The sequence below is a fragment of the Oryx dammah genome, unplaced genomic scaffold (assembly GCF_014754425.2).
Source record: "Oryx dammah isolate SB20612 unplaced genomic scaffold, SCBI_Odam_1.1 HiC_scaffold_29, whole genome shotgun sequence".
In the NCBI taxonomy this organism is placed as follows: domain Eukaryota; kingdom Metazoa; phylum Chordata; class Mammalia; order Artiodactyla; family Bovidae; genus Oryx; species Oryx dammah.
In genome coordinates, this window is record NW_024070213.1 from 16,065,179 (window position 1) to 16,074,612 (window position 9,434).

At 59.5% G+C, this 9,434-nt stretch overlaps 2 protein-coding genes across 7 annotated transcripts in view; one reads left to right on the forward strand and one right to left on the reverse strand.

The window, feature by feature from the left end:
- The window catches only part of GAPDH (glyceraldehyde-3-phosphate dehydrogenase), a 4,730-nt gene extending 2,055 nt beyond the window's left edge, over nucleotides 1-2,675 (forward strand). Inside the window, exons 3-12 of one of the 2 annotated variants that reach the window (XM_040234972.1) lie at nucleotides 532-631; nucleotides 720-826; nucleotides 944-1,034; nucleotides 1,151-1,266; nucleotides 1,360-1,441; nucleotides 1,627-1,778; nucleotides 1,865-1,943; nucleotides 2,041-2,124; nucleotides 2,212-2,309; nucleotides 2,411-2,675. In XM_040234972.1, the coding sequence (XP_040090906.1) occupies nucleotides 532-631; nucleotides 720-826; nucleotides 944-1,034; nucleotides 1,151-1,266; nucleotides 1,360-1,441; nucleotides 1,627-1,778; nucleotides 1,865-1,943; nucleotides 2,041-2,124; nucleotides 2,212-2,309; nucleotides 2,411-2,480 (979 nt within the window). In that variant the 3' untranslated portion in view covers nucleotides 2,481-2,675. Of the gene's footprint in view, nucleotides 1-531; nucleotides 632-719; nucleotides 827-943; nucleotides 1,035-1,150; nucleotides 1,267-1,359; nucleotides 1,944-2,040; nucleotides 2,125-2,211; nucleotides 2,310-2,410 lie in introns of both variants that reach the window. The other variant, XR_005719936.1, reaches the window with a different exon arrangement.
- A 938-nt stretch (nucleotides 2,676-3,613) lies between these two features.
- The window catches only part of IFFO1 (intermediate filament family orphan 1), a 12,305-nt gene continuing 6,484 nt past the window's right edge, over nucleotides 3,614-9,434 (reverse strand). For 3 of the 5 annotated variants that reach the window (XM_040234992.1, XM_040234989.1, XM_040234988.1), the window contains 5 exons: nucleotides 8,715-8,869; nucleotides 8,501-8,621; nucleotides 8,122-8,217; nucleotides 5,129-5,259; nucleotides 3,614-4,682 (listed from right to left, as the gene is read on the reverse strand). In XM_040234992.1, the coding sequence (XP_040090926.1) occupies nucleotides 4,574-4,682; nucleotides 5,129-5,259; nucleotides 8,122-8,217; nucleotides 8,501-8,621; nucleotides 8,715-8,869 (612 nt within the window). In that variant the 3' untranslated portion in view covers nucleotides 3,614-4,573. The remainder of the gene's footprint in view (nucleotides 4,683-5,128; nucleotides 5,260-8,121; nucleotides 8,218-8,500; nucleotides 8,622-8,714; nucleotides 8,870-9,434) is intronic. The other 2 variants (XM_040234993.1, XM_040234991.1) reach the window with 1 other exon arrangement.

A 9,434-nucleotide genomic window follows, 5' to 3' on the forward strand; every position in this document is an offset into this window, starting at 1 on the left:
TGCCCGGCCTGTAGGTGGCAGCAGCTGCGCACCACTCCATCAACTCAACAGATTGCCAATGACTAGGGGGTGGGTGCGGAGAAGGCATTAGCACCCGACTCCAGTACTCTTGCCTGGAAAATCCCATGGATGGAAGAGTCTGGTAGCCTGCAGTCCATGGGGTCGCTAAGAGTCGGACAAGACTGAGCGACTTCACTTTAACTTTTCACTTCCATGCATTGGAGAAGGAAATGGCAACCCACTCCAGTGTTCTTGCCTGGAGAATCCTGGGGATGGGGGAGCCTGATAAGCTGCCGTCTATGGAGTTGCAGAGTTAGACACGACTGAAGTGACTTAGCAGGGGGTGGGTGAGCCTTTTCACTCTGTGGGCTGACAGGGTTGCTCAAGAAAAATAAAGTGAGTTCTCGCGAGACTTTGCAGGGGTAACAGAGTGGCCTCTTCTCTGAACGAGGGTGAATGGGCGGGGGGCTGCTTCCGTGCCCAGGAGGAATCCCCTCCGCCTCACCCCTTCTTGTCTCTTGTCCCCCTCAGATTCGGCCGCATCGGGCGCCTGGTCACCAGGGCTGCTTTTAATACTGGCAAAGTGGACATCGTCGCCATCAATGACCCCTTCATTGACCTTCACTACATGGTGAGTGCTGCCCCTTAGTGGACGGGGTCAGAGCCTGGCTGAGGTGCAGCCCCTTCCTTGATGCCCCCCTCCTTCGTGGCCCCCCCAGGTCTACATGTTCCAGTACGATTCCACCCATGGCAAGTTCCACGGCACAGTCAAGGCAGAGAACGGGAAGCTTGTCATCAATGGAAAGGCCATCACCATCTTCCAGGAGTAAGTGTGGGAGACGGAACAGGAAGAACTTGGCCTTGGAGGAGGCACTGGGACAGGGTGATCACCTGGGGTCTGTGGTACCCTGTGTCCCTGAGCTTTGTCCTGTCTCCCTCATAGGCGAGATCCTGCCAACATCAAGTGGGGTGATGCTGGTGCTGAGTACGTGGTGGAGTCCACTGGGGTCTTCACTACCATGGAGAAGGCTGGGGTGAGCCGCGAGGGGCTGGAGAGGAGGGTGTAACAGGAGGATGGGGGAGGGGAGGGGAGGGGAGCGGACATAGGAAAGTGAGAGCCCGGGTGCGATTACTTGCTCCTCGGCTGCAGGCTCACTTGAAGGGTGGCGCCAAGAGGGTCATCATCTCTGCACCTTCTGCTGATGCCCCCATGTTTGTGATGGGCGTGAACCACGAGAAGTATAACAACACCCTCAAGATTGTCAGGTGAGCACACCAGAGAGGAGGTGGGGAAGCAGGCTGATAGTGCCCCCCTGGTGCCCAGTGGACATGCCCCTGACTTGCCTCCCTCTTTTCCAGCAATGCCTCCTGCACCACCAACTGCTTGGCCCCCCTGGCCAAGGTCATCCACGACCACTTTGGCATCGTGGAGGGACTTATGGTAGGCGTGGTGGGAAACTTGAACACAGTTCTCAGCCAGTATGGGACCCTTCTGCCTGCCGCAAAGCAGGGCCCTTCAGAGGGATCTGTGTCCCTTAATTCTTCCCCAGGGGAGGGGTGGGGTGAAGGAGGGGCGTGGCCTGGAGAGCACCAGGTGGGGCCTTCACTCCCCTCCTTCTCCTGCAGACCACTGTCCATGCCATCACTGCCACCCAGAAGACTGTGGATGGCCCCTCTGGGAAGCTGTGGCGTGATGGCCGAGGGGCTGCCCAGAACATCATCCCTGCTTCTACTGGCGCTGCCAAGGCCGTGGGCAAGGTCATCCCTGAGCTCAACGGGTAAGACCCTTGGCTGTTTTCTGCCATGTGGACCCAGGGAGCCAGGAGGAGCATTGGAGACTGACCTTGCTTCCTTGTGTCCACAGGAAGCTCACTGGCATGGCCTTCCGCGTCCCCACCCCCAACGTGTCCGTTGTGGATCTGACCTGCCGCCTGGAGAAACCTGTAAGTTCGGGTTGGAGCAGCTTCGGTGGCCTGTGGGGCCAGTGGGGGCGAGTTGCAAGACTGGAACTCTGTGACCATCTGTTTTTTACCTTGTCAGGCCAAGTATGATGAGATCAAGAAGGTGGTGAAGCAGGCGTCAGAGGGCCCTCTCAAGGGCATTCTAGGCTACACTGAGGACCAGGTACAGTCAGTGGGTCAAGGGACTGGCGTGTCTGCGTGGCCGCCGGGAGCCAGGCAGGGTTCCACGTACGGCCCTCTCCTCCCCTAGGTTGTCTCCTGTGATTTCAACAGCGACACTCACTCTTCTACCTTCGATGCTGGGGCCGGCATTGCCCTCAACGACCACTTTGTCAAGCTCATTTCCTGGTATGTGGGGGTGGGGACGGGATGATGCTTCAGCATGTGAGCCGAGTCTGGTGCCCCTTGGTGGCTGGCTCGGTAAACAGCCCTTCACGCTCTCCTTCCAGGTATGACAATGAATTCGGCTACAGCAACAGGGTGGTGGACCTCATGGTCCACATGGCCTCCAAGGAGTAAGGTCCCTGGACCCCCAGCCCCAGCAGGAGCACGAGAGGAAGAGAGAGTTCCTCAGCTGCTGGGGAGTCCTGCCCCACCTCCACCACACCGAGAATCTCCCGACCTCCACACATTTCCATCCCCAAGGCCCTGAGGAAGGGGAGGGGCTTAGGGAGCCCTGCCTTGTGTACCATCAATAAAAGTACCCTATACCCAGCCTGCTGTTTCGTTTCTTGCTGAAAGGGAGGCTGGGCTGGGGCTAAGTTGAACTAGTTGAGCACACAAGCTGCCAGAAACCCTGCCCTGGTCTAACAGACACACATCATGTCCTGGGATCCTCCCTGAGGCCTTTGGGTTCTCTGGGCCCCAGTGTGTGCCAGATTGACATGGCTGAACCCAGGAACAGCCTGGCAGTGTGTATCCAGAAGCCATTCTGTCTGCAGCCCTCCCCCTGCGGGTGACCCTGGCACAGGAAGTCAGGTTGGGCAGAGTCCGCCTGGCTTCCAGCCAGTTAGCTGACCTCTGCAACAGTGTGGAGCATGGCCAACCCTGGGAGAACTAGGTCCCGGTTCTGCCTCAGTGTCTGTGCCCTAGTGACCACCTGCAGTATGACCATGCAGGTGCCCAGCTCCTAGGGTCTGCAGAAGGGGAGGGCTGATGGCTTTACTTCCAGGTCATCTGTCAGTGGTGGATGCATGTAGTCTTACTGGGAAGCAACACAGACTTGGTGCTAATAACCTGGGCTGCTGCTGCTACCACTGCTAAGTCACTTCAGTCGTGTCCAACTCTGTGTGACCCCATAGATGGCAGCCCACCAGGCTCCCCCGTCCCTGGGATTCTCCAGGCAAGAACACAAGTGGGTTGCCGTTTCCTTCTGCAGTGCGTGAAAGTGAAGTCACTGAGTTGTGTCCAACTCTCAGCAAGCCCATGGACTGCAGCCCACAGGCTCCTCCATCTGTGGGATTTTCCAGGCAAGAGTACTGGAGTGGAGTGCCATTGCCTTCTCCTGGACTGAGGCACCATTATTTTGGAGTTCCAAGCTCCGCATCTGCCTTACACCTGGGTGTTGGGAAATGATGGGAACTAGCACACACTGCAGAGAGAGGACTGTGTAGCCACCACCAGAAAGTGCTGGAAACAGTGACACAGACGTGTTCAATAAATACTCGCCAGTTTCATTAGATTCCACTCAAACATCAGCTCCGCCCAGTCTGCCTCAGGCAGTGGCGCGGAGGGACCCTTGGCATTGTTGCCCCAATTCTCCAAGCATCTCTGAGTCTGGGACGTCTTCTTACTCAGCCTGTTGGGTCTCCGTGTGTGAGACACGGAGGACACCCGCAGCTGATGCTTGAAGAAACCGAGACCCTGAGCACACATGTGCACGTACACATCCATGCATGCCCACCGACTCCCACACACGCAGTTTCAACTTTTCTGCCACCTGGTGGTGACGGAGACAAACGAGCTCTGTCTCTTTCTCTCCACAGCACTGCACCCAGTCAGCCCAAAAGCTGCCTTGCCCAGACGCACTAAGGTCCTTATAACGTGTGGCACTTCCCACAAGGGAAAGGGCAGAGCCACGTCACTGCTGTCGACGGGCAGCTGGCCGTGAGCACTTGAACAGGGAGGAAGGCGCACCCTGCCCAGACCCACTCAGTCTGCCTGCGATATGGAGGGCCTCTTTGCTGCACAAGCCACGGAAGGTCTGGCCTCCTCCCCTTCATACCGGTGCCTGGGCCAGTTAGCACCAGTATGGAATCAAGACGGCCAGCTGGCCCCAGGCCACAGGGAAGGAAGGAAGGACAATCACACTGCTTACTCGGTGGAGAGGGCGAGGGGCCACGAGCGCTCCGGCAGCATTTGAGCCGGGAAAGCAGCAGACAGCCACGAGGCAGGAGGGCCGGCTGTGCAGGGAGTGGCCCGGGAAGGGCAGCCAAGCCTTGCTCCAGACGCCCCGGAGCCCTGCAGGGGCCGAGGACCGAGGTGGGCAGCTTGGGAGCAGCGCCCAGTCCCCGGGGCCAGGCTGGTGCCACAGGACATGGGCTTCCCTTCTGTAAGCCCCCGGCCCTCTGCTGTGGTGGGTCCCGGCGGGCAGGCCGAGCACGAGGAGGCCCCTATCTCATGGCGCCGTCGGAGGAGACATCGCGATCGGAGTCCTCAGCCTCGCTTGGCGGCGGTGGCGGCGGGTCGCTAAGCGGGACCGCAGAGAAAGCAGGAGACTTTCTAGAAAAAAACACCGGTTGTAACCTCGGGGCAGGGTAGATGGGAGTCCTGGCAGGGCTGGCACCTCTGCCCATCCCAGCCTGATGGTGGTCGGGCGGGCAGGAGAGTAACGTCTCAGGCAGAGGAGGACCACAGAGCGAGGGAGTGGGGAGGGGAGGACACCGCCTCCCCCAGTCCACCCTGAGGTGGGGACAGTCCCCACCTCAACCTGGGGACCCCGAGATGCTCTGCAACCCAAGTCTCTCATTTATGGAGCAGCTTTGTGACTGTCGGGTTTTCAGCTGCCTTTCTAAGCAGGGGAACCGCCAGAGGCAGGGCATGGGGAGGTTTCAGCCAGGCAACCACGATGGACTCCTGCAACCTCCATCTGCTGAGGGTGGGTCTCAGGGCTCGCCCTCGAGGGGCTCCAGGCACCGCCCCTCCCCACCTGCGCCCGCGGCCCTCACCGGTCCCCGGACTGGGTGATGAGCCGGCGGCAGGTCTCCATCTGCACGTCCAGGCCCCGCTTCATGCTGCACATCTCCATGTACTCGTGCAGGTGGCGGTTCATGTCGTTCTTGGCCGTGGCCAGCTCCAGCTGCGGGGGGCAGGCCATCAGGTCAGCAGCCGCCCCTGTCCGCGCTCGCAGGCGGCTAGCCCGCCAGGCCGTGAAGGAGGCGGAGGGCTCAGGTTCAAAACTAAACCAGCTTGAGGCAGAAGGCACTCGATACGCCATCGTTCCTTCCACATTCCCTGGGGAAGCTCGCCCACAAAGGCTTTTGCTAAGGAGTCTGGTGCAGGAGGCCCGAGTTCTCTGAAGAGACTCACGGCAAGAGCAGTGAGGAGGGGGAGGCCCTAGAGAGGCGGGATGTTCCTGATGCGCTTGGCCTCCACCTGGGGTTCCCCACAGGGGCCTCTCTGGCCCATACAGCACTGTCCCCCACAGACAGGCCCTGCTCCAAGCTGGGGCCTACCCATCCCTGCATGCACCCTCAAGTTGAGTCATTACTCAGCTTCAAGAAGTGTCTACAAGACTGTTGGCACACGGGCCACCTGGGCTCTGTGGAAAGGGGCTCCGCTCTCACCACCGATTTCCTCTCATTACTTCGCTCACATGTAAGCTCTTTTCAGAGACGAGTGGAAGGACTGCCTGCTTGCCTCGCTGAGTATCTAACAGGCTACGAGCTGTGGCCCAAGTCAAGGACTGTTACGTGTAAAAAGACGGGGCTCAGAGTCAAAGGAAACACAGTCTCCTTCCCAGAGCCTGACTCTGCCCGCAGGCTCCATGATACTGTTGAGAGGCAGGCATGGAGGCCGTGAAAAATCTGGGACACAGACACTCTTGCTACCTCCCTTTGTTCTGGGGACAAAGAAGAGGGGCCAGAAGCAGGTTGGGGCAGAACAAAACTGCCCGGGGTGATGTGCTTGACTGCCCGAGAGCAAAGAGAAAGGGTGAGAAACCACCCGTGAATGATCTGAACTGGGCCACAAGGATGGGAACTCAGAAAAGCAAACAGTCACAGGGCCGGACAAAGAGACGGTCAGGACAGTGACATGGGGCAAGATGGTGGCCTGGGTGGGTCAGGAGCCCCAGTGAGCACAACTTGGACCATGGCCCTGGTTCCAGAGCTGGGGTCTCAGGTGGCGCCCCTGGCAGCAGCACGTCTGAGGGCAGGAGGCGCAGACCGTTCATTCAGTCCAGGAAAGAAGTAGGGTGCCGCCAGTGCTTGCCCAGACTGGCTCCCTCCTTCACCCCAACCCCGGCCCCTCGGGAGAGCTGGTGTTAGAGGTGAGCGCTGGGGGCTGTGCTCGGGAGCCCAGCACTCAGTGGGGCAGCGGGAAGAAATGAACCCATGTCCCAGCAGAACACGAGGCTAGGATGGCCACCAGCCTCTACATTTATAGAAGGCTGCAGGAAGGAGACGACCCCAAAGGCCACACTGAAAAGCCTGCGCACGTGCGGTGGGGCAGGGCGGAGGGGTGAGGCTGGGAGCAGATTGAGAGCAGAGACCTGGGCCTGGGTCTCTCTCACCATCCAGTAATGGAAATGGTCTCTGCAGACCCAAGTCACTGAGATAAAGGACCTCCGGAGCCCCGGGTGGACAGCCAGGAGCAACACCATAAAAAAAAAAACACCAGCAGCAACAGCCTCCCGACCCCTCAGGACCTCCTAGGTGCAGTGAGGAGGGGGAGAGCAGCATGCGTGTCAACAGAGGGGTGGGGGCCCCCTCCCAGCTCTTCAGCTGGCAGCACATATCCAGCTGTAGCTTTTCTTTTTTTTCCTTTTTCTTGGCTGTGCAGCACGTGAGATCTTAGTTCCCTGACCAGGGATCGAACCCATGTCCCTGCAGAGGAAGCATGGAGTCTTAACCACATGACCACCAGAGAGGTCCCCCCAGCTGTGCCTTTGAAACTGAGTGTCAGTCTAGGGGTAAACAATGGGAGCAGGTTTTGCTTAAAGGAGCAGGGCAGCTGCTGTGTGCTGGGAGAATCAGGATACAGGAAGCTAATTCCTCAGTGGCCACCGCCTCGGAGAGGGCAGTGGGCCTGGAGAGAGACAGACCATTCTAGAAGCCCCCAGCCTCATCTCCAGAGTGCATGGAAAGGACTCCCTCAGGCTCCGGCCTCGGGGTCACCGGAATCACGTGGCGCCTTGGCTGCAGCACCCTCGTCCGAGGTGTCACAAACCCTTCCCGTCAGCCCCTCCAGCCTAGAGTTTACGTTAAAGCACCGGCTCCACTCGCCAGCTCAGGAAAGTTCCTCCAGGTGAGGGAATGACCATGGAGACACCTCCATGGCTCGAAGGCTGAGCTGAGGCTGCGGCGAAGGTCAAGTTCAGTGGCGTGGACCCTGATACAGCACTGACTGTAGTGACAACCGTGATCACAGTGGCTGCGATGGTGCTCATTGCCAGACAGATGTCCCACACTCCACCTGCACTGTGGTTCGCCTGACCTTCAATCAACTCTGAAGGAGGTACTGCTAAGACCCCCACTTTACAAACAAAGAAGCAGGCTCAGGACTTCCCTGCTGGTCCAGTGGTGAAGAATCTGCCTTGCAATGCAGGGGACTCGGGTTTGATCCCTGGTCCGGGAACTCAGGTCCCACGTGCTGCAGAGCAACTAAGCCCACACAGCACAGCTAGAGAGTCCGCAGGTCGCAATGAAAGGTCCCACATGCTGCAACCAAGGCCTGACACAGCCGAAGAAATAAAGATTAAAAAAAAAGCAGGCTCAGAGAGAAGAGGCCTGATAAAAGTCAGAGTGGCAGGAAGTCACAGAGCTGAGATTGGAACCTACATCTGTCTGCCTCGCTCCCCTCCCCAGCCTGAGGTCTTCGGGACCCAGTGGGGAGATCCCCCTTCTCTTGCCAGGAGGCAATGGGGAGGCCCTGGTGTCCTGCAGTACCATTCACAAGCCCCTGGGAACCAGGGCCCCTCAGCTTCAGCTCACAGCCTTACCTCAATCTGGTCAATGGTTTCCTGATATTCTTTCTCCCGGGTTTTGAAGAGGGACTCGGTATCTTTAATCACCTTTTCCAAACTATCTTCCGGCTGCTGGAGTGGAAAGGGAAGGTGGGGGAAGCAGAGAGGAGGGATGGATGGGACAGGGTGAGCCATAGGGCAAGGCCAGGGAGGGAGAGAGAGAGACAGAATGAGGTTAAAGGAAGCTGGAGAGACGGAGGACGAGGACTGGGTACGAGGACTGAGGACAAGGGGGAAGCAGGTGACGGATGGCGGCCACAGAGGGAAGACAGAGCTCGGAAGGGCTGGTGGGTGGGAAGATGGGCCTGGCGCCGGGGGAGGAGGAGCCGGGGCCCAAGGCCGGGAGGTTGGTTACCTCTCCCGGGGCCTCTGTGGCGGCCAAGGCATAGCCCGAGAAATCCTCCCAGAGCAGCAGGGTCTCCTCCGTCTCCTCCCAAGTCAGGCTGTCACAGTCGTCCTCAAAATCATACTCCCTCCTAGAGACAGGGAGCCCGGGCGTCAGGGCGGCCGGCGGGGCGGGGGCTGCGGGCTCCGGCCTCGGGCAGGTGCGGGGCGGCCAGCGGACTCACAGCTGGTTCAGCATGCGCTGCACCTCCTCGTTGATGCTGAGGGTCGTGCTCTCCTCCTCATCCCCGTCGGGGCGGCGCGGCCCGTCACTCTCCGCCAGGGAGGTGTCCTCCTCCACGGCCTTGCGCTCCCGCTTCCGCCCCCCCATGGACGGGACCTTAATGGGAGACAAGTGCAGAGACTACAGAGACGAGGCCGGGGCGTGAGGAGGAGGGGGCGTGCGGAGGAGGGGGCGGGAGGAGGAGGAGGCGGGAGGAGGAGGAGGCGGGAGGAGGAGGGCAGGGGCGCCAGCCGGGAGGGAAGCGGGGACCAGCGGGGACCAGCAGGGAGGGCGGGCGGCCAGACAGAGAGAAGACACAGTTACAAGACGGAGCAGAAACACCAGCACCACCGAGACAGGCAGACAGACGCAGGTGGGGCCAGGGCTGCAGACAAGGAGGAGACAGACCGGAGACAGGGAAAACGGAGCAGTAAGATTGGGGGAAACGGCGGGCCGGCCGGGACCAGAGTGAGATGTGCGCAATGGCCCAGAGGAGCTCTTTTCTAAAAAAAGTCTTCTAGTGAAATGACTGAACTGAGAGGGAAGTTTCAGGCCGCAAGGAGGAAAGGGGCATGAAGTTGATAAAGCAGAACCTGAGTCACATCCAGATCTGGAAGCCAGAGAGGGAAGGGAGGGAGAGAGATGGAGCCAGAGAGTGAAAGAAGGTGGGGGGGGAGGGGGG